We start from the raw sequence: 24,914 nt of genomic DNA, 5'->3' as shown, positions 1-24,914 counted from the left end.
TTAAAGAATCTGGGGGTTGGAAAGGTAAGAAGATGGCAGACTATTAATAGTGAGGGAGAGAAAAACACGACTTAAAGTAGCAATGGTTTCTGTGTTTTAAATATAAAGTATTTTAAAAACTAAACATATTTCAAAAACTAAAACTGGATCTTAACTCACACCATACACAATCATCAATTCCAGAAGGATTAAGGGTCTAAATGTGGAAAAGCACAACATAAAAGATAGAAGAAAACGTAGGCAAGTATCTACAGGAGCTTGAGAGTATTGAGAGGATTGTTTAAATAAATACAAATTACACAAACCATAAAGGAGAAGATTGAAAATTCTCGCGTTAAATCTCAGATTCAGAACTTTACTTGTAGAACTTAAAAAGGTAAAAAAATACGAGCTACAGACTGGGAGAAGTTGCTTGTAACACAAATAACTGACGGGGGGGCTCAGGACACACAAATGCGGAAGAACTTCTGTGAACCAGTAAGAAAAAGACCATCACATGAAAAAATGGGCGAGGCGTCCCTGGCGGTCCAGGCGTTAAGAATCTGCCGGCCAACGCAGGGGACGCAGGTTCAATCCCTGCTCTAGGAAGACCCCACATGTCGCGGAGCCCGTGGGCCACAACTCCTGAGCCTGAGCTCCAGAGCCTGGGAGCTGCGACCACTGAAGACCGTGAGCCCAGAGCCTGTGCCTCCACGTCAAGAGAAGGCCCTGAGTGAGAAGCCCACACACCACAACTCAGAGGAGCCACTGCTCGCCACAACTAGAGAAAGCCCACAAGCAGAAAGAAAAATCCAGCACAGCCAGGAAATAAAAAATAAATAAAACTTTTTATTAAAAAAAAAAGGGCAAAAGCCATGAACAGGTATTCTGCAGAAGAGAAAACAGGACTATCAATAAAAATATTTTTTAAATGCCGTTGCTAATCAGGGAATATGAAAGTGAAGTTGTTCAGTAGTATCCGACTCTTTGCTATCCCATGGACTGTAGCCTACCAGGCTCCTCCATCCTTGGGATATTCCAGGCAAGAATACTGGAGTGGGTTGCCATTGCCTTTTCCAGGGGATCTGCCTGACCCAGGGATTAAACCCAGGTCTCCCGCACTGCAGGCAGACGCTTTACATCTGAGCCACCAGGGCCTCATCAGGGAATATAGTACACGTTAAAACCACAGAGGTACTATTTAAATCCCTCAGTCAGGAAAAACTTAAGTCACCTGGATATCAAGGGGTCATACGACGTGAAGAACAATTGTTAAGGGCACAGATTCCTGTGTTGGAATTCTGGCTCTTCCGTTTACTAGCAGAATGCCCTGGGCCAGCAATTAAGCCTCTACAAGCCTCAGTTTCTCCAACTGCAACATGAGAAATAACAACAGCACATACTTCACTGAACTGCTGGGAGGATTAAATAAACTAAAGAAGTGTTTAGAAGAGTCAGTGCCCGGCATGGAAAGTAAACAAAAGTGTTAGCTCATTATTCATAGTGCTAATATCATCATCTCCGTCACTACTGGTAGCATGGAAATTGGTACACCCACACAGGAAAAACCATTTGGCATCACCATGTAAGATTGAGGGTGCTTAGTCCCTAAACCCAGACACTCTACTGGTATATTCCTCGAAAAAACAGTTATTTCAAGAGGAAATGTGCAGTAAAAAAAAAATGGTCACAGAAGCATTGTTTGTGTTAACAAAATAAATAACACAAATGTCTCTCTAGCAGAGAGAGAATAAACAAACTGTGGTGTATTAATATAACGTAATAACAAACAGCATAGAATAAAGTACATTCACTAACACGGACCCAACTGCAAGTGTAACACTGGAGGAGAAAGCAGCTCCGAGAAGCCTAGACAGTGCGGTGCCATTGATACCAAGTCTAAGAACCCACATAACTAAATAATACATTGTTTGTTGTTTTAATCTGTATCTAAATATCCTGGTGGCTCAGGTGGTAAAGAATCTGCCTGGGATGCAGGAGACCCAGGTCTGATCCCTGGATCAGGAAGATCCCCTGGAGAAGGTAATGGCAACCCACTCCAGTATTCTTGCCTGGAGAATCCCAGGGACAGAGGAGCCTGGTGGGCTGCCGTCTCTGGGGTCGCACAGAGTCGGACACGACTGAATAAGCAGCAGCGACAGCTACCACAAAAAACGCTCTTTCTGAACTCCAATTCTGTTCACATCATCACTTTCTTAGCTAAAGCTCTTCCATGGGCCCCACTGGCCTCAGAATGAAGCAAAATCTCTACTATATAACTCACAAGGCTTCAAACCCCTTGGCTCCTACTTAGTCACTTTGCTCATCACTCCAAGCTTAATCTCTGTTGTTGTTGTTTGGTTGCTCAGTTATGTCTGACTCTTTGTGACCCCATGGACTGAGGCACACCAGGCTTCCCTGTCCTTCACTGTCTCCAAGAGTTTGCTCAAACTCATGTCCTTTGAGTCAATGATGCCATCCAACCATCTCATCCTCTGTTGTCCCCTTCTCTTCCTGCCTTCTATCTTTCCCAGCATCAGGGTCTTTTCCATTGAGTCGACTCTTCACATCATATTGGAGCTTCAGCATCAGTCCAGTCCTTCCAATGAATATTTGAGTTGGTTTCCTTTAGAATTGACTGGTTTGATATCCTTGCAGTCCAACAGACTCTCAAGAGTCTTCTCCAACATTATCGTTCAAAAGCATCAAATCTTTCGTGCTCAGCTTTCTTTATGGTTCAACTCGACCATCCATACATGACTACTGGAAAAACCATAGCTTTGACTAGATGGACCTCTATTGGCAAAGTAACATCTCTGTTTTTTAATATGCTGTCTAGATTGGTCATAGCTTTTCTTCCAAGGAGCAAGTGTCTTTTAATATCATGGCTGCAGTCACCATCTGTAGTGATTTTGGAGCCCAAAGAAATAAAGTCTGTCACTGTTTCCATTGTTTCCCCATCTATTTGCCATGACATGATGGGACTGGACGCCATGATCTTAGTTTTTCAAATGTTGAATTTTAAGCCAGCTTTTTCACTCTCCTCTTTTACCCTCATCAAGAGGCTCTTCAGTTTACAAGACTCTCAAACTGCTTTTGAACAACACCGCAGTTCAAAAGCATCAATTCTTTGGCACTCAGCCCTCTTTTTGGTCCAGCTCTCGCATCTGTACGTGACTACAGGACAAAGGTAAATTTAAGGCAGTGATTCTCACACTGTGGCCCCTGCAGCATGAACACGACCTAGGACCTGAGAAATGCATGCCTCACCCACACCTACTACATGAGAATAAACTCTACAGGTGGGTCCAACCACTTGAGTTTTACCAAGAAGTTTTAACCTTCCACTTGATTCCAAAGCACCCAGAAGTCTGAGCAGCACTGGTTTAAAACATAAATGAGAGATGAATTAGTCTCTGCAGAGCTCCATGGGAGAACGAAAAGCACTGCACAGCACAGTGGTTAGCAGCGCACATCCTGGGGCCCCGGGGCCAGGGCTCAAATTTCCGCTCAGCTCCTCCCTGGCGCTGCCATCCCAGGGAGGTCACTTAGCTTGCCTCGGCACAGATCCTACAGAAGGCTGCTTGGATTTCAATGCTGGTCCTATTTCCCAAGAGCTGTGTGACACTAAGCAGGTCATTTACTTTCTCTCTGCCTCAGTCACTTCATTTACCAAAGTATAAATAAGAGCACCTGCTTCATGTAGTTCTTGTGAAAAGGAAATGACTTAATATAATGTGCTATGCTTAGAACTGTACTTATACCCATTAAGCACTATTTATTACTATAATTATTATTAATTTCACAGGAACACATTATATTTTAGAGATAAAAGAGAGTTGACACTGAGTATTAACGCCCACAGAAAGGAAGTAAAACTCATCTATTCTGATGAGGAAAAATTTTCCTCATCTTTTACTAGGTAAGTGACTTTTTTTTTTCCAGTTTACCCCTCATCTCTCCGAGTTTACTTTTTTCCCAATGATGGAGCACTTAACTAGAAGTAATAACCTTCTCCAAAGAGTCAAGGGGGTCTGCCTTGAGGGCCATTTATTTCACATTAACACTTCTTTTTTAAACAAAGCACTTATGAAGAATGAAAAGAGATTTAATGAGCATTATTCCTATGCTTGGGAAAATATTTCTGGGGATTATTCCAAAGGCATACCTGGTGTTATTTTTATCTAGAAACTTTGCATGTAAAAATGCTGGTAAGACACCCCTGTGCAGTCACTGAGAAGAACACTGAAAATACCATGATGCAAAGATGTGGAGGGCAGGACTCTGTATCTCTCTCCTCACTACCAAGAGGTCATATACTATGTCCCCCAGAACAAAGCACATGAATGTCAGCCACAGCACATCCAGGGTAGAGCATATTCTATTCACATAAACAGGGGCAACAAAACCATGTGTTCTGAAGACAGAATAACTGGACATCCCTGATAGGAGATTATGCAGTGAAATTTTCCCAAGGGTCTCTGAGTGTTTAACCTCATACTTAGAAGATGAAAAAAAATATGAGAGAGACAAAACATACCAGGGCAAGTCACAAAACCAAAGTCTAAATAGAGGGCTCATTACTGAGAGTTCATCGCTTCTTACAACCACAAAGGTAATAAAACAGAAGCTTGAAAATGAGTTTAGTTATTAATATTCATTGAGAGTCTAGAATCCCCTGCACCCCAGTTTCTAATAGAAGTATGTATGAATCTGGGGTATATAATCTTTATCTGTGACTTTCTTGATTCCTCTAGGTTTTAGAAAAAATCAGTTTCCTGTGTAAAATCAAGTTAAGAGAATGCAAAAACATTTTCATAGAAACGAAAAAAAATGAGTATTTTTAATGCTATGGAGGGCTTATGATTTTTGTTTGCACGTGAGAGCCGCATGTTCTGTGCTATTCTGTTTTGTTTTTCCTGGACCTCAACTATGTGGTGAGGTAAAGGAATTTTGGCAGAATCTGTTTTCATAATTTTCTACTTTCACATACAGGACACTGATTTCAAACAACATTCAATCAATGCTAGATTTCAAGGCATATCCTCAATGCAACAACAAATTTTAAATTGGGGGGAAAAAGAAGGGTTAACAAGTTAAGATTACTTAATTTTTTAAAAGGCACCCATGTGCTATGGCAAGTCAACCTGAATAGCTCATGTTTCTGTTGATCCAATACCCCACAATTTCAATTACAGAGGAAGGAAAAGTAACCAAGTCATATTTTACAACTAAAACCCCAAAATGGCAAAGAAAACTGCTAATCTTCTAATAGTTTTAGAAAAACACATAGGATGCTTTATTTATACCAAAATATAACACATAACCTTCCTGGATTGCCTGGAAAAGGAACAAGCTGATTCCTCAGAACAGGATGTAACTCAAGATCCTCTAAAACAAGAAACAATGTTTCAACTATAAGATGCATGAGGTGGATAAAATGTAGCTCTCCCTACTGTATCTGTCAGTATTAGTGACACAGCTACTGGTCAGGATACTGAAGGGCCTCTAAGTAACTCATCAGAACATTTACCTGTATCGTCCTCTGAACGCCATCAACGTTGACAGACAACAAGGGTGAAGCCAGGTTCCACGTGCTGGTCACATTTAGTTTCGACCCATCAACTTCCACCTGTTGTGACACCAAAGAAGACTGTTACCATGAAGAAAGACAGAGAACTGATCTCAAGTTCATTGCTGCATACAAAGCAGCAGCCATCCTAAACAGATGGCTCCCCAAACAGCCTGTCACGTTTACTGCTCCCGCCATGAAAGACAGGGTCCAGCGAGAGTCTTCTCAGGCATCTCTGGGGAGAGGCGAAGGGCCTGGGCACAGCTGCCTCTGGGTACTGAGGTTTCAAGTGATTTCCAGCAAGTAACAAACAGCCTTCTAACTCTAAACCTATCTGGACATGCTACATTTACCGCAATTAGACAAGTAATGCATATAAATTTCAGTGACACTTTGCAACCCACACAACAGGGCTTGCATATGATATCCTCTCCAAGGACCAAGAAAGAACTTCTTCTGTGTTAATTTTAATGAAGGACTATGCATTGTTATCTTAATTAAACAGAAGCTTTAATTAGGCACAATTCTTTGGCGTTGAATATTAAAAGTCTGTTTGAACTTTGCAAACTTCTGCCATATTGTTGTCTATCATAAATTACTAATTTCATCAAGTCATTGTTCATGGAGTTATCCCCCAAAGCCCATAATCTTCTAAAACAGATATTCTTAGCAAAAACATTTTAATAGCCAAGTAAATAAAAGCAATTGAAAGGAAAAACAACTCAAAGCTAACTTAAAAGTATCATTCCTCATTTCTTCCTTTTCATTCACCCATTCCCTGATTCTTCAATATGAGAGGGAAGGGAAAATATACATGATCCTTAACAATTCTTTCACTATCAATTCTGTTAAAAGATACTCACTAAAATCAAAGACACACAGACTTGTACTGTTTAGAAGAGTATGTGCCTACCTATACATTTGGATAGTTATTTGAGTGTGTGCTCAGTTGCTCAGTCATGTCTGACTCTTTGTGAACCCATGGACTTTGGCCTGCCAGGCTTCTCTGTCCATGGGACTCTCCAGGCAAGTGTATTTAGAGTGGGCTGCACTTCCTTCTTCAGGGGATCTTCCCAACCCAGGGATTGAACTGGCATCTCCTGCACTGCCAGGTGGATTCTTTACTACTGAGCCACCTGGGAAGCCATTTATGTATATATATTTCCCCTCTAATGTGGTCATGAAGTCTAAAAACAAAGACAGGTTACTGGCTATGTAATAAAGTATCAGTAGGACATATATCAGGCACTGGCTTGAATTTCCAGGTTTAGTGGCCTCTCTGCACACAAAGTAGAACTCAATGACAGGCAAGAAAAAAACAACGGCTTTGGAATCACACTGACTTGGGACTCACTTGACATTGCTGTTTTACCAAATGAAAGTTGTATACTAAGTTGGTGTATTTAACTTCTCTGAGCTTCAGTTTCCAAACCATAATACAGTAAAAATGGGTATCTGAGAGGGTGCTAAATAAGTTAACATATGAAAGTCTCAACCAATATGCTTGTCAGGGTAAGTCATAAATATTTTCTTTCTTCCCCTGTCTCTTAATAATTTTATTGTCCTACCTTTAAAATAGTTTTAAAAATAAGGTCAGATAATAATATCTCATATATTACTTACATATTACTCATATATTACTTACTATTAAACTACTACATGATAAAGATGTAAGAAGCAGAAAAGGCTGAAGTTTTGATTAAAGCAGCACGAATTTCCTTTAAATCAATCATGCTATTCCGCCTTCACCCCCAACTTAAGTATCTCTTTATGCAATAAAAGAGTTCCAAAAGAAGCTCTCAAAAGTAAGAGTTTTACAAATAGTAAATGCTAAAAATGTCTTCTAAAACTGAAATATTGCTTTAAAATAATTCTATATTTAAAAGTTTAGAAAAGCTCACCAATCAATTATAGAAGTTTTGTTTGTTAAAAAGAGAAAGTTAGATGTTGTAAAGAAAGCTTTTGAATGATAAGCATTTAAAATTTGTAGTTGATATTAATTTCAAGTCAGACGGGCTCACAAGGAAACCACAATCACCGTCTTTGGGGCACATGAAGGGGAATTGAGAAAAGTACCCCACCTACTCAGATCACCTTAAAGGAGGAGCCAGGTTATTACACCCTGAAGTAAACCACTGTTGTGTGTGCGTGCTAAGTCACTTCAGTCATGTCTGCCTCTTGCAACCCCATGGATTGTATGAATGTCTGAATAAAACACGATATATCCACACAACAGCATATTATATACTTGGCAATTAAAATGGATGAAATACTAACACATGCTACAACACAGATGAACACTGAAAACATGCTAACTGCAAGAAGACAGTCACAGAAGACCACAAATTATATGGCTTCAAGGCAAAGAGTAAGCAGGATTACAGGCAGCAGAAGCCTCTTTGATGACAAATAGGATCCGCAGTCACTGGTCCAGGTCCTCGCAGCAAAGCCTGGTGGGGACACTGTGGGTCTGAGTTCTCTGTCCCACCTCCACAGTTATGAGGCCACTGTGACCACATTCCCACCGGCCCCTCTCACATGCATCCAGACTCCATGCCTCAGAGGAAGGAGGGGAGAGAGGGGAAGAAACCTAAAGTACTCCAGTGCCTAGAAGGAGGTAGCCAAACCAAAAGAGACCAAGACCCTGCTTATTAGCAAGCTTTTCTTCCCCCTCACCCACTACTAAGGATCATATGTGATAAAGAAACTATACTTCCTTACACACCTGATAAGTAATGAATGTGAACGTGCATGCTCACAATCTAACTGAAGGGACAGCTCCAAATCCCAAACTAGGAAACAGATCTGCAAATGTTAAGTGAGGATGAGAACATGCCGAAAGCCATTATGTACCTCGTCAGCCCCCAAGCAACAGACAGATTTCTAAACAACATCAAACAAATGACAAAAAACCATAATTCTGAACAGCAGATGCAGATTCTGTTGATGCTGTCATTAGATGAGTGGAAGCTGCTGCTGCTGCTGCTGTTAAGTCGCCTCAGTTGTGTCCGACTCTGTGCAACCCCATAGACGGCAGCCCACCAGGCTCCTCCATCCCTGGGATTCTCCAGATAAGAATACTGGAGTGGGTTGCCATTTCCTTCTCCAATGCATGAAAGTGAAAAGCGAAAGTGAAGTCGCTCAGTTGTGCCCGACCCCCAGCGACCCCATGGACTAGAGCATACCAGGCTCCTCCATCCATGGGATTTCCCAGGCAAGAGTACTGGAGTGGGGTGACATTGCCTTCTTCGTGAGTGGAAGCCAGATGTAAGTATAAGCCGTACAGAGGTAGGGAATGTCTCTTTAAACCACAGTTCAACACCACAGAGAGGTGGGGGCAGACACGAAGGATCCTTGTTACCATGCCAAACATACTGTTCACACGTAATTTTTCAGCCGAGGTGACTAAGCAGCAGACACAGAGCCTAAGTGGCATTTATTTCACTTGTGCAACACTGAGAACCTGGCATAAAGAACCACCCTGTCATCTCAGTGCCGAAAACTGAGGGGAAACGAAATCGAGGGCAAAGGAAGTGACAGGTCTGAGACCGAGTTAGGGTACCCGGCCTGACAAGGAAAAGCTGCAAGCAACTATATGTACAGCCAACCACCTACACCACTGCAACATAAATAATAATCAGAAAACAATCAATATTGGATCTCTGCATAGAATTTTCCCCAAAATTTTGAGGGAAAAAAAAAGGTAAATTAAGAGCATTCAACACAAGAACTCCTCAAAGAAATACAGGAAGAGTTCAGATAAATAATTCTCCAAAGTCTCAAAGACAGTCATAGGAAACGTGACCCTTCTTTGAAAAAAAAAAAAAAAAAAATGAGCTCAAAGAAGAAAAACAAAGGTTCAAAGAAGAGATTAAACAACAACAGAAGGAAATGAAAATCAAGCTGGTAGAACTCAGGAAAAAAATGAAGAGAAAAATAACATTATAGAGATAAAAGCAACTTTAAGAAGGACCAAAAATAGAATAAATGTGACTAAAAAGAAAGACAAGGACTGTACCAATTCTCCTTCAAAAGTACTACAAGCAAAGAAGAATAGGGAATTCCCTGGCAAGCCAGTGGTTAAAACTCCACACTTTCACTGCCGAGGGCCCAGGTTCAATCCCTGGTAAGGAAACGAGGATTCCACAAATCATGTGGTGCAGCCCAGCCCAAGCCACTGAAAGAAGGAAGAAGTGTAGATCAAAAGATATAATGGGGGAAAGCTTTGCAAAATAAACAAAATATTAAATCTGTAAATCAATGCTTATCTTTAAGAATAAAGAAGGAATTATGTGGATATTTAGGCAAAAACAAGAAATCATGCACAAGCAAGGAAAAAATTCAGGTTGGCCTAAACTTCTCAAGAGCAACACTGATACAGAAAACCACAGAGCAATGTGCTATAAGTACTAAAAAAGTTAAAGGTTGCTTCCCAACATTTTCCTTTTATACTCAGCCAACCTGTCCTTAGAGTGTATCCTAAAACATAACTTGCACCATATACAAACACCTTCTTTAAAAATGAGGCATCTCTGTACATAGATATGAAAACATCCCCAAGAAGACGCAGAATATTATATAATATGCTGTCATTAATTAAGAAAAAAAATGTTAAATGTGTGCTTGTTTTGTTTTTTTCACTTTATAGCCACAGTGCACACACAGCTTGTAGAATGAATCTTAGTTCTCCAACTAGGGATTGAACTTGTGTCCTCAGCAATGAAAGTGCAGAGTCTTAACCACTGGACCGCCGAGTCTGTGTTTTAAACACCGAGAACACCACTTGAAAGATGTGTAAGAGAATCAGAGTAGCTGAGAAAAAGGAAAGGAAGGGAAGCATGCTTTTCACTGTCAATCCACTCATACTTTTTGAATTTTACATTAGTATAAAATTATATATGCATATATATTTTATATATTAAAAACCTTTCCAGTGAGGAGAAGTGTAACTGCCTAATTCCTCATGTAATCAACACCTACTTTAGATCTTTCACTAATAGCACATAATAAATGGTAGCTGTTCTTTTAAAACTTCAATTTGGCCAACAGAGCAATCAGTTCAGTTTGGTTCAGTCACTCAGTCGTATCCAACTCTTTGCGACCCCATGAACCCGCAGCACACCAGGCCTCCCTGTCCATCACCAACTCCCGGAGTCCACTCAAATCCATGTCCATTGAGTCGGTGATGCCATCCAACCATCTCATCCTCTGTTGTCCCCTTCTCCTCCTGCCCTCAATCTTTCCCAGCATCAGGGTCTTTTCCAATGAGTCAGATCTTCACATCAGGTGGTCAAAGTATTGGAGTTTCCGCTTCAACATCAGTCCTTCCAATGAACACCCAGGACTGATCTCCTTTAGGATGGACTGGTTGGATCTACTTGGATCAAGGGACTCAAGAGTCTTCTCCAACACCATAGTTCAAAAATATCAAATCTTCGGCGCTCAGCTTTCTTTATAGTCCAACTCTCACATCCATACATGACCACAGGAAAAACCACAGCCTTGACTGGATGAACCTTTGTTGACAAAGTAATGTCTCTGCTTTTTAATATGCTGTCTAGGTTGGTCATAACTTTCCTTCCAAGGAGTAAGTGTCTTTTAATTTCATGGCTGCGGTCACCATCTGCAGTGATTTTGGAGCCCAGGAAAATAAAGTCTGACACTGTTTCCACTGTTTCCCCATCTATTTCCCATGAAGTGATGGGACCAGATGCCATGATCTTTGTTTTCTGAATGTTGAGCTTTAAGCCAACTTTTTCACTCTCTCCTCTTTCACTTTCATCAAGAGGCTTTTTAGTTCTTCACTTTCTGGCATAATGGTGGTATCGTCTGCATATCTGAGGTTATTGATATTTCTCCCAGCAAGCTTGATTCCAGCTTGTGCTTCTTCCAGCCCAGCGTTTCTCATGATGTACTCTGCATAGAAGTTAAATAAGCAGGGTGACAATATACAGCCTTGACATACTGCTTTTCCTATGTGGAACCAGTCTGTTGTTCCATGTCCAGTTCTAACTGTTGCCTCCTGACCTGCATACACATTTCTCAAGAGGCAGGTCAGGTGGTCTGGTATCCCATCTGTTTCAGAACTTTCCACAGTTTACTGTGATCCACACAGTCAAAGGCTTTGGCATAGTCAATAAAGCAGAAATAGATAGAAAAACAGGAGTGAATCCATGAATGAAGGGCAAACATAAGGACTAATGGTTGTATTGAGGCAGAGAGACAGACCTTGAACTGGCTGCTAGTCTTCAGCTGCAAGGGGAGGGACTCAGGGCAGGGAATGTGAAGGCTGACAAGAGGAGGGGGAGGTGGTGATGCAGACCATTGATATGAGCTTCAAAGAACAATGGTTTTACAAGAGGGAGGGGAACAGTGGTCTCAAATGAAACCGGGAGAAAACCAGCTTCCAGCTCCAAGGTGCACACTGTCTGAGAAACTCTCCAGCCAGGTTTAACTCTCCTGCCAGATTTCCCTCTGTTCAGGCAAGTAAGAAGTGAAACATTCAGAGAAACGGCTGAGAATCCAGGGGAGTTTGTTGATGACAAAGCAAGAGATACAAAAGGCACAGTGGAGAAGGTAGAGAGCAAGTAGAGAGTTCATGTTGAACAACATAGAAAGGAGATTCAGGATAACAGATGACTGGATATTTAGGCTAACAGATGACTAAATAGGCTTTCAAACTGCCCACCTCCTCTCCATCTGCACCACTACCATCTTAGCCAAACGTGCTACCATCTCGCACCTGGACCACTGTGAGAGACCAGTCTTCCCACATACATGCTTCCATGTATATAATTGGTTCTCCTCACCATAAGCAGAATAATCACAAAACTGATCTTTTACAAAATCAGAAATAAAGGGAAAATAAAAACAACCTTAGAATATCCCAATGGAGGTCCTGCCTGCTTTGAAAACTGTAAACTCTTAAAAAGACATATAACACGGTGATCTTCTGTATAAAGATACCATATTTCACAACATTCTGTAATCATTTAAAGATTATATTCTATTTAAAACACTGACATTATCAACTTGGATTAACCAGAGCAAGGCTATGGTGGGTGGAATTCATGAAATTCATCTCAACACACTCTTTTCTGGTAACTTTTCCCCAGCTTAATCAAAGAGATCAGCTCAGTTGAAAATTATTCATAGTAAGAATATTTACGATGCTTGAAAACAGCAGCTCAAAAACAATGTCTTTCCTATTTTAAGAAAGCATTTTCTCATGTTTAGCAAATCTACCTGTAACTTCGTATTCCATTAAAAGCATTTTACTGTATCTGTGGTACAGATAATGTTGATGTGGAATATTTTCCATGAGTTGTTTGGAACATTCAATTTTCCTATCTACGTAATCAAAAGGGAAAAAGAAAGTACACACCCTAAACTAATCTGACATATGAGAGAGATTACTTACATCCTTTACGATTAAAAAACAAAAAAGCACTTCCTCCGAGATACCTCATGACACAGTTACAGCTTCTATTGGAGTACGCACCTGCTAAACAGTTTTTTTCAACATTAGGAATGTTAAGACCTACAAAACAAAACATTTGCCAAAAAACATTTCCAAAGATAATAAAAATTTGGGACCATACTGGCTATAAGAAGTGTTTGTGATTTGTCATAAAAGTCTTTGTTTGGGTCACACACAAATTCTAAATTCGCTTTTTGTCATCAAATGTTAAGTTGATTAGCACAGAGTTAAATCGAAGATAAAAATCAAGGTGTTCCACTAGTTTAAAAAGACTTTGATCTTGTATCTTGATTCTATTTCTGGAAACAATATGAAGGATGAGAAAGACTTGTTAATCAAACCATAACTAATTCTCAGAAAGGAATAACTAGTTCCTGCCCCTTTAATAGGCTTTCAGAGTTAATCTTAAAAATAATCACTCTGCACAAAAAAGTGGAAAAAGAGCTGCAGTTTTCTGATTTCACTATTACGCTAGAAAGGATCCTGGAAATCATATACTCCAGCCCAACCCTCTCTTCCTTTTATTTCATGTGTTGGGAAATTACAGAACCATACAGAGTGTGTAAGTTATAGAAGCAACTATCTTATAATTCTTCTGAGTGTGTGACTGAAATCCACATGTCAAAAGCAAAAGTAACCAAAGCAAATCTAAATACCTAGATGCAATGTTTGTCCACAGTAGTCACTCAGTGCGTATTTTACCTTGAAAGAAAACGGCTCTATAGAAAAGATAGCTACTGCTTCTTTTGGCTTTTATCTCCTAAGTACTGTTTACAAAAATATGATTATTAGATGTGTGTCAAATAGATGAGGTTCATCCACACTCCCTAATAACAAAGGAATCTATACATGACGCAGGTGATTAAAGTGGGGCAGTACCACCACCCAACATCATCACAGTTCACTGACTTTCACATAAACTGCTGTTGGATATACAGAATACAAATGTACTTTTTAAAAAATTCCAGAAGTTAGGATATTGAAAATGAGAAGCACGTAATTTTCACATTTGCTGTTCAATCGCTAAGTCGTGTCCGACTTTCTGCGACCCCACGGACTGCAGCACACCAGGCTTCCCTGGCCTACTTTTCATATCATTTATATCTATTAACTTTGCAAAGTTATTTACCTCTGCATTTATTTCTCCAGTAAACTATGAGAAAAATAACTCATTTTATTCTATTGTAATAAGGAATATTTTTTAATATTTTAGTATGGACTATATTAGTCTTAAATATTAATACAACACTAAGAGAGTAGGTTTTCTTTATCCTGTTCCTCTATTTACTAAAATACTTTATTATTTTAAAACACAGTTATGATACCTCTCCTGCCCTTCTAGAGGGAAATGAGAAAACTTGTTTTCTGAAAACAAACAGAGACCACCATTTTCCATGAGTTTATTCCTTATCACCTTGAAAGTCTTATTTCTTTTCCAAGTGTATGTGTAATAATGACAAAAACATCAACATCAAGAGGAATTAGACATAATGATGATGAAGATCTGTTAATCTGTCACAAAAGATTACATTAAGTATGAATGTGTTAGAAATGTAATTAAATATATCTTAAAGGATGTGAACTGCCGAAACAAAAGTTTAGGTACAGATCTACAATCAGCCAGGTTGACTAGTTTCTGTTTAATTATAGCCTCGTTAATTCATCAGTAACAACTTGGATTTCAGTTGGATTTTTTTTTTTAAATCCTACATTATTTTGCTCACAGTTTAATTATAGTAGTACTTTCTTTTGGATTGGTGTTGGAAAGGGTTATTCTCTGCACATACTGTTGTAAATTAGATCAGCTTAATGAACCTCTCTAGGTAGAGGAGCTTAACATGTCGAGCATCTGAAACTGACTTAACTTCTCCAAGTTTACCGAATGGTGGTGGAATCCGGTGTCTTCTCTGTAGCACTGTCCTCAACAGTCAGAATGCTTGTGTCTGAACCTCAGCTCCACAAGTCACCCAATTATTCGTGCCTGTTTCTTCATACGTCACATCTATTCTCACAGAGCGGTTGTGAGGAAAAAGGTCAAGCACTCAGAGCAGTATCTGGCACATAAGTCCTCAATACATGCTACTTGTTGGCGGTGGTCGCATTTGCTGACACCATGTACTCTCCCACAGTACTGATCATTCTCAATCTATTTGTTTCCGTTTCCAAGCAAACCTACTCTTGTTTGTTCTTCCATCCTTCTTGTCCTTCCATGAATACCTCCTCCATTATCTAGCCTTTTGATTTCACCTGATTCCTATTAGCATTTATTTTGCTTTTCATATGTACTTTGCTAGCACAGATGATTCTCCAATAAAGTCCCATCGCCTCAGCTGGTGGTTCACCACCACAGGATCCCAGTGGGTTACGGGACTTCACAGCAGTGTTTTAAGTCTTCCCTCTTCTAAATTCCCGTATGCTGTCACTGTGATGTGCTATTCTGTGCTGATATCTACATTATATAATATCTCTCTGTGACTGTTCAACATTCCAGAACTATCCAGAGACATGCAGATTTTGTCCAAATAGACCATTTCTTCCAGCCTAAAGCAAATATATCTGATATTCTGTTTTCCATGTTTCTACTATAAAAGAGTATTCAGTGGTTCTGTCCTCTCAGCCTCTGCAACCTTCAGTGACATTATTCCTCATAGATACACTAAGAAACTGTAGTATAGCGTATTTACTCTTCCCAAAATCAGTATACATTTTATGTCCTTTAAAAAAAAAGCAAAAACGTGTTTTTTAAAACTTCAGCTCAAAATCTTCCTTGGCCTCTGGTTGCTTAATAAATACAAGTCTCAACACAGCCCTCAAGATCTTGGGTACTGATGTCTCCATCTGGCAACCTCTCATTCCTGTCGTTCCCTCTCTCTCTTACTCAGCAGAGGTGCACAAGACCCTATTCCCTGATCTTTATTCCCGCTGTTTACTAAACGTGAAACAGTCAACTCGGCTCAATAGACATCTACCATCCATTCTTCATTATCTAGGACGTAAGCTCTTTATTTCCTCAGTTTGCTCCTGTCTTACTGCTCCATTCTCCCTGAACCCACCGACATCATCTCTAATCTTTCTTTTCTTTGAATTTCTATAACATGTTTTTTCTATGCACTTATCACATTACGCATTATGTCACAATTGTTAGTGTGCTAATCCCAACACTTCCCAAAACACTTCATGAGGCCTACTGAATGCCCTGTTTCTTCATGTCAATCGTGAAGAGCTTAGCACACTGCTTTGATGGTGAAGACTGGAGTGTCCTAGACTAATATTTATTTATTAAAAACAAAAATGATCTAATTCAGTGAAACAGAAAATCTTTTATTTTCATGATTACAGAATTACTAGAAAACTCCCAAAACTATGTTTTTAACTTAAATATCCCAACATAAAGCAAATAAAAGCATATGACTTGCTTAAGCACCGTTACATACGTCATACAGATAAGTGGCTTTTGTTTTAGATTCTTGACCATTGACAATACAGCTCTGATTCAAAACACCCAAGACAGCTTTTGGTAAAACTAGTAAAGTAACTTTTAAATAAAAATATGATTAGTCATAATGTCCTATAAAGTGTTGGTAACTCTTGCACTTTAAAATCCATATGTGCTTATAATAGCAAATTAAAGTTATCCAACTACATAAAGGACTCCACTAACCCTTTTATGAAACAAAATCTACAAAGGATCTAGTATTTCAGAGATGAACACTCCAAACTTTACTCACACGTATACACCCAAGCACATTTAACATAGCTCATTTGGAGACAGACTAAATTTCAAAACAAATTTAAAATGCTACTTAAAATTCTATCCCATCTCTAGGGTTTCACTTTCATGTTCACCCAAATAAAATTATCCATTCAAATTGTTAGATAAATCCTTTTAATTCTGATGACTACAAACAAAGTAAGACCATTCTTTTATTTGTAAAACTATGCTCCCAAATGGAAAGGAGAATAAGCCTGGCACTTTTCCAGGAGCCTTGAAAAAGGGCAGGGCTAATGTAATACACCAGTTTGGGTAGCAGTTACCAGACACAATACACCCATCATGGCCAAACGAAAAGCTAATAAGGAAAGGGATGAATGGAGAACGATTGAGAGTGATATAGGAAATTAATGAGCAAACAACACTCATTCCTCCAGAGCTACAAACTAAAAAAGAAATAGTGAAATTGTTTTTATATTTTAATTCCTTAGAAAGTTATTTAAAAATCTAAAATATTTCAAGCAATGCTACTTTGAAATAAGGAGTAACCCAAATCAATTCTCTGGATAGCCCAAAAGCATGGGAAAAGAAGTAACAGTCTAAAATTTTATCTTGGCTTCTCCACCTCTTACTAGTCAAGAATCAACATTTTAAAACACCTTACACAAAGGTTATTAGATCTCAAGGGGACTTTGATCAAAACCAGAGTACAAAATTTACATAAACTACTCATCTATGTAATAACCAGAAGACAGAAAGAGCAGTTACAGTAACTGTTTTCAGCCCCTAATTTTCAAGCTGAAGTCTCTAGCAAGCTTCTCTCCCTAGATACTCCTTTGCAAAGGGACCTTTGATTCAAGGAAATAAGACTCAACTCTACTTTTCAACACAGGTAATTCTAAATCATTTGCAGATAGAGAGGGGACCAAAAACACATGGAAACACCTACAGGAACAAAGATAAGATACACAAGAGTCACACCGTCCTAACTCACCTAAAGAAAAACATTTTCTTTACGGAAATTATTTCTGCTGAAGGAAAGTACATCATTATCTCCAGCACAAAAATGCTAAGATCAATCATTACACAACCCTACAATTGTTAACACTTCTGTGAGGGGTGGTCCCCACATAGAACAGGCAAGAAGACCCACCCCAGTGATTAAAAATTCCACCCAGAGTCATTTCTTTCGATTAAGGAAGCGTCTTTAGAAAGCTCCTATTATAATCACTCTCTCTAGACATTAACTCATTTGTGCATGGGCACACACATTGGTTTATCAGGTTATTAGCACTAACTTTAATAAGTCATTTTTGATGAAAGGAATTGGGAAAAAATTTTAAAGAAGGTACTGGGAAGGATCTGGCCAAATATAGAAGACCTAATGGTAGGGGGTAAGGTCACTGAGCATATTAAACCAACCAACAAACAAGCACCCTTCTGTGGTGGAAAATTTCGAACATATGCAGAAGACAGAACAGCTTAATAAACCTCTACAGTTTCATCACTCACAATCAAAACTTTCCCACTCAAAGCCGATCTTGTTTCATCTATATCCCAATTGATTCCCCCTCCTGCTCCAAGAACACTTAGAAGCAAATCCCAGTCTTCTCATTTCATCCATAAACTCAATTAATACATTTTCTTAAGTTTAGCCTAAACTATTGATGATGCTCATCTAGTTTTTGGCAAAAAAATCAAAAAATAATTTCATATTCAGTATAATAGTTCTTTTCTATTCCACACATAAACTTTGGTTTCTCTGAGCCCTGGAAGGCGGGTAGGGAGAGGTGGAAAGTGGGTAATGGGGCGGAGAGCTGTAAAAGGGTACCTGAAGAACAATCAGTAATCACGCACGCACATGGCATATTATGCTTCCTATAATTTCTATTCATTGAAGGATGAGGTCACAATGAAGTGTTCCTGTTAGTCTGGGTCACAAAAGTAATTCAAGATGCATATAAAAATGCTTATTATCATTCAAGTTCTCTAAACCCATTCAACCATTCAGCCCTTTGCTTTCTGATAAGACTGCCAACAACTATGCCAATTAGTGTCAATTGCAATGTTAGATTTTTTAACATTTGCACCTGCCTACCCAGTTAGTTTAGTGGGCAGAAAGAAGTGACTGATGGTTACAAGTTTCAGCAACACCAAACGCTAACTGTTCTTATGTTAACATTTGCAAGTCTACAAGTTCACCAATCAGCTTTTTTAGAAAAACATATTTTACATACTAGCTTCTGCAGAGGATTTCTTCTTTTATACAGAAGGTTTAGCCACTGTGTTGTGAGCTATAGCAGTTAACAATAATTTTTAAAAGCCTGAAGTTTTTTAAGTAAGGAGAATGTAATTTACAACAAACTCAGTGAATTACTTACAGTTACTTCAAAGTTTCACTCAGGCTAAATTCATGCATTTCATTTGAACACATGATCAAATTTTTAAAGACCATGTACTCATATTCTTTAGTTTTAGAACCAGATTTTTGGTTAAAGTTTCTTTAAGAACTTGCAAGCCAAAAATTAAAGCACATATAAAAAGGTCAAGGTATATTTAACATGGAAGAAATCATGAACATCTAGAATTTGATCTTAAGATATATCTTCATACTAATTAATTTTGCATCTCTATTTTTTAAATGTTAAGTAACTGCCCCTAAATTTACAAACATGCAATAGCTCTGAAATATCAGGAACAAACTACAAGCATTAATCTATCCTCAGATCAAAATGTTTCACTTTGGCTTATTATAATTAATAACAACACAGTATTTTCTAAAATTTCACAATTGAAGCAAATGGTATGTAGCTGATGAAGGCTACTGGGAGTGATACAGTAGTTAAAGGCAAAGCGCATTACTAAAGCGAAATAAAAATTGAATGTCAATATCTAAAAGTATGGGAGATGCATATAACGTAGCACATTCTATCTAGTGTCATTACTTAAATTGCTACTTTTCCTCAACAATCTATTCTCCAGCTCTAGCAAGTAGAATAAATGGTAATTTTACCTGCCAAATTTGGCACAAAAAAGGACAAGCAACTTCATTAACAGAACAATGCTTTCAATATGATTTTTTTTTCCTTTTTCCACCCAGTGCCAAGTAGTAGAACAATTGGAATCAAGAAATCTCAAGCAAAATTACCTCCCCTTGTTGAAGTTTTACATGCTTGAATAAGCAAATGATACATATGGAGTGCAAGCAAGAATATCCTCCTGGTAAGTTAGTGTATTTCTTGTACTGCAGCTTAACTCCAAGCTGGTATGCTAAACTTAAGTGACCCCATCAATATACAGTCCATGGAACTCTCCAGGCCAGAATACTGGAGTGGGTAGCCTATCCCTTCTCTAGGGGATCTTCCCCATCCAGGAACCGAACTGGGGTCTCCTGCACTGCAGGTGATTCTCTACCAGCTGAGCTACAAGGGAAGCCCAAGTTAGTGTAATTTTTGTACTGCAGCTTAACTTCAAGCTGGTATGCTAAACTCAACAACAAAAAGAAACCCCTCTGCACTGAGCTGAAGTTCTCAATGTGTGATGTGGCATCGTGTGGATATATGATCATTTAAAAGCCAATATAACAGACGACACCTGAAAGCCTTGATTTATTATTGACAGACTAAACTTTAGGTGGCAACATCCATCAGTGTACCTAAATCAGTATGTGGAATGAAACAGAACAGATCTTTCTTCAATCTTTGGTAAGTTAAACCAACGGAAAACAACACCCACCACCAGCAACTTTGCCAGTTACCACTACTCTCACACTTAGCTGGTGTTGTCAGTAGCTGCCTATAGACAGCTATAGAGAATCATAAATTCTTCTAAACCTTATTTCAAACACCTATAAAAACAATAAGCAACCACAAGTCCTCTATTAATTGAGCTGGACATGTATCATTAACTGAGATAACATTTAAGCTAGTTTTCAAGTAGTCATCATTAGATTTTGAAAGCTAAGCATAAGCACTTTCTATCTAGTTGGGTGAATTTGGTAGCTTCTCACAAGTTTGTCCATGGCTGCTTACAAAGAGGATTGTGCCATATTTAATATCCAGCTGGTTTCCTTACTCTTGTTCCACAAGTAACCATACATTGCACATCAAAACACAGTCAGGTTTTAGAAAAAGCCAAGCAACAAAATGAAGCAAGAACAATATAAACCCATCATCATGCTGACGTGGCAACAGGGCTGAGAGCAAAAACATCCACACAAAGCGCACTCGAAGTCATGTGCGCTAAATCTTAAAATTTCAAGCAATATGCCTACCGTTGTGAGATTTCAACACTGAGTTAGAAACAAGTGGCATGGTTTATTTTATAATTCTATCTTAGAGATAAAATGCCTTTAAAAAAGAAAACAATATTGAAATAGACTAGAAACTCCAGTAATGGTAATAGCCAGATTATGAATGCCCCTTGGTTTTCTTTGCAGCTAAACTTTTGTCACTTGTTCAGAAAGGGTGTTAGTCACCCAGTTGTGTCTGATTCTTTGCAACCCCATGAACTATAGCCAGCCAGGCTCCTTTGTCCATGGGATTCTCCAGGCAATAATACTAGAGTGGGTTGTCATGCCCTCCTCCAGGGGATCTTCCCAACCCAGGAGATCAAACCCAGGTCCCCTGCATTGCAGGCAGATTCTTTAACATCTGAGCCACCAAGGAAGCCTTGTTCAGAAAAAATGAGCCTAAATTGAAGAAAGGGAACACGCACTGAGTGGCGAACATGTATCAGATATTTTAATAAACATTAAACTCACTGAATCCTCAGAGTAGGCCTACAATGGGGATGTTATTAACCACAATTTATAGATGCCAAATCTGAGGTTAGAGAATTTAAATATGGGTTTATGGTTCCACAGCTAGTGAAAGAGCATATCCAAACCCAGATTGATCTGATTACTTCAACCAAGCCAGTTTAGATAGTTGTAGATAAATTCATTTGGAGGGAAAATACAGTAACAAAGGTCAATATTTTATTGAGAAGCACGGTCACTATAATAATTGTGTGGTAATTCCTTGGTGCCTGGAGCTTTTCAGAATGGGTGGAGTATGTACAGGGAGATGGTGAAGGACAGGGAAGCCTGGTGTGCTGCAGCCCATGGGACCGCAAAGAGTTGGACATGACTGAGTGATGGAACAACAATCCATGGATGAGAGAAAGGCTTTGAAAGAAGGGCAGATCCCCCCGAAGAGCTGGATTCTGTCAGCCGGGCACCTTAACCACGCAGGTGTGCCCTAGAGTGGGGGAGGAGGAACTGCAGAACTAGTGGGCTTTCAAACCGCAGCAGGGCCCCAGGGCAGCAAGGGGCGCGGGGACAGCAGTAACTGGCTCACCAGCCGCACAGAGAAAATTGCCCAAAGTGAACCATGAGAGGCAAAGATTACCTCTATAACACTCTCCAGGTATTCTATTGTGGCCTCAAAAAGGGCTTCATAAAATAAACGAAGAATACAATTCTAAGCAAAGAATTTTAGAATCTTAGAATATAAATTGATACCCACAAACCTCACTAAAGTATGTGTGCACATTTTCATTTTAGTCTTATTGTTTAAGCTTTCCACGAATTTTTCACAGAATGGAAAAGAACTGTTTGCCAAGTAAACGCTATTTTAGATTCTTTCAAAAAGCAAATTGTTCTCTATTTAAGAGGGAAGGGAGATGGCTCCTTCAGTACCTACTACATGCCAGCCACTGTACTAGAGACTTTACATACTTATTTGATTTTAACAAAACTCCATAAAGACTCCACCTGCCAATGCACAAGACCTAACAGACTCTTTGATTCCTGGGTTGAGAAGATCCCCTGGAGAAGGAAATGGCAACCCACTCCATTATTCTTGCCTGGAGAATCCCATGGACAGAGGAGCCTGGCGGGCTACAGTCCATGGGGTTGCGAAAGAGTCGAACATGACTGAAGAGACTTAGCACACACGCACTGAAGATTATTACCCATTTTATAGATGAGAAAAAGGAAGACTCAGAAAAGCTAAGTAACTGCTGCTGGTTTGACAACCAGCAGTCTCGGGACTAGTATTTAAATTCAGGTCCATTTGACTTAAGGACTTTACATTCTCCTCTGTACTGGCATTAATATAAAATAGTATTAGTGCAGTGTCTCAGAGGGGTTAAATGGCTTTTCCAAAGGTTAAGGACCATCTGTCTTCAAAAATTGTTTTGTTTTTTTTCCCAAGTACAATGTTACATGACTGTTTCTCTACTACACCCTTACCGAGCCCCAAACTAAAGCTTATTAGTAAATGCAGACAGTTAATTTTTACAACTGAAGATAAGGGAGGGGGCAAATGACTGCCTGTGTCCCCATATGCATGTGATGGATGCTTCTTTTTATAAAAATACCCCAGCCTGCAGAACAGAAAATGTGCTCACTGTAATATGATACTAACTAACTTCAAATACTAGAAGTAGGGTTCCCTAACATATTGTCCTGCAAATGTATATACAAGATAATTCACAAATGTTCTGTCCTTTGTATTGGAGGTTTTCTATTCCTACCAAGATTTTTAGGGCATTTGCAAGAGATACTAATGCTGTGAAGCCATGGAACACTGTACGAAAGTCAGAACCATGAAAAGAACTCCTGAAGTAAATCACATCCATAAAATTGAATAAAATCATTCTATTCACACATGTGTAACAAAATATTCCTGAACCACGTGTCCACAGTTCTCCTGACACCAGGAATCCCACAAAATAGTCACAATAAACACATAGAGAACAGAGATCATTTTCCCACAGTATGTTGGTCCTCCCAGGGAAATCTCTTTCTGACTTACTGTGAGCACTGTTCAGAGTATTTTTTAAAACTGTTTTAAGCCTTTGTGTATCTTTTTCTCATATCTTCAATGGCGGAACATGCCTGACCTTTGAGTTTTGGAAACTGGCACAGTTAAGAACTGAGTCTGATAAATAAGATGGGAAAGATCAGCTATGACTTCCAGAAAACGGAAATATAAGCCTGAGATTCTACAGATTCTTGGATGGAATACTGAAACAAGACACCAAAAGAATTTGTGGGATATATTAATATGTATTTTTCAGTGTGATCTGTGGCTTTGGGACAATTTTAAGCTTGAATAGTCTAAATTAACTTGGTCTTTTCAAGGAAAGGAAAGATTAATAAGAAGTTTAAGAATATCTTTTAGGATTTTTATACAAATCAGCATGTTACAGCAAGAGAAGCTTTTCGAGAATGCAAACCTGTGCCTGTGAGTGAAAAGCCCCCAAACCCCCTGAAGCATTTCATCCTGAAGAATGACTGGGATTCTGGGAGAGAGCACAACCCCCTGAAATGTAATTAGAATCGTGGGCATGGGAGAAAAAAGCTGCCTTGATGATGAACTATGCCAGGCCCTTAGACACACTAACTGGAGAATGGCATTATTTTCAGGGGAAATTCAAGTAGCTCTACTAGTGAAATGTTAAGTTTTAAGGATAATTTTAAAAAGTAGTAGTAGCGAATATTTTTTTAATATATAATTTTACCATAGAATAGATGTTTTCATTCTTTCAACGTATTTATTGAAAGCATACCATGAGCTTACACTGTAGGCAGAATAAATCAAAATTACAATTACTATGTGAGTTATGGAAACTCTAGTTAGTTGACTAGCTCTGCTTTTGTGGTTAATATTAGAAGCTTCTGAATCAAACATCTGCCTTATTAACGTATTTGGTACCGGTTTTCACCTTATTCTGCTTTCAAACTTCGTGTTTAGAGAATTTTTTTCGCAAGCTTATGCCCCATTTTCGGTTCACGCCTCTCTCAAGTAAAATATGCAAACACACACACACAGCAAGATCTATTCCACAGGCCTCGACTTCCACCAATAACCGGCACTGAGACAAAAGGACCCTCGCAAAGAAAGCTATGTTTTCTTAATAATAACAGTTGTATAAACATAAGGTCTTCTCAGTTAAAGGGAAACCGACATCAAAAAGCAGTAAAACACAGAACCCTAAACCCCTCTTTCTTTGAAGAAACCCGTTTGAAGCGAGGTGTTTCTAGTTATGGGTGAATGAAATGAGAATTCAGCCGCAGCAAGCGGACATCCAGTCCTATGGAGGACTAATTAAATCCATCTGAGGAGCTGTATCTCAAACCGCCTCACACATTTCAAAGGAAAGCACCCGTCTGCCTTTTGCAA

General features: G+C 39.1%; 1 protein-coding gene across 6 annotated transcripts in view; it reads right to left on the bottom strand.

The window, feature by feature from the left end:
• Positions 1-24,914, bottom strand: part of PCCA (propionyl-CoA carboxylase subunit alpha) — a 363,730-nt gene that overhangs the window by 85,272 nt on the left and 253,544 nt on the right. For all 6 annotated transcript variants that reach the window (XM_055542946.1, XM_055542947.1, XM_055542949.1 and 3 more), the window contains exon 20: positions 5,513-5,611. In XM_055542946.1, the coding sequence (XP_055398921.1) occupies positions 5,513-5,611 (99 nt within the window). The remainder of the gene's footprint in view (positions 1-5,512; positions 5,612-24,914) is intronic.

The sequence above is a fragment of the Bubalus kerabau genome, chromosome 12 (genome assembly GCF_029407905.1).
Source record: "Bubalus kerabau isolate K-KA32 ecotype Philippines breed swamp buffalo chromosome 12, PCC_UOA_SB_1v2, whole genome shotgun sequence".
NCBI classification, from domain to species: Eukaryota; Metazoa; Chordata; class Mammalia; order Artiodactyla; family Bovidae; genus Bubalus; species Bubalus kerabau.
The sequence above is the reverse complement of the archived record's forward strand: the minus strand, read 5'-3'. Positions and strand labels throughout refer to the sequence as shown.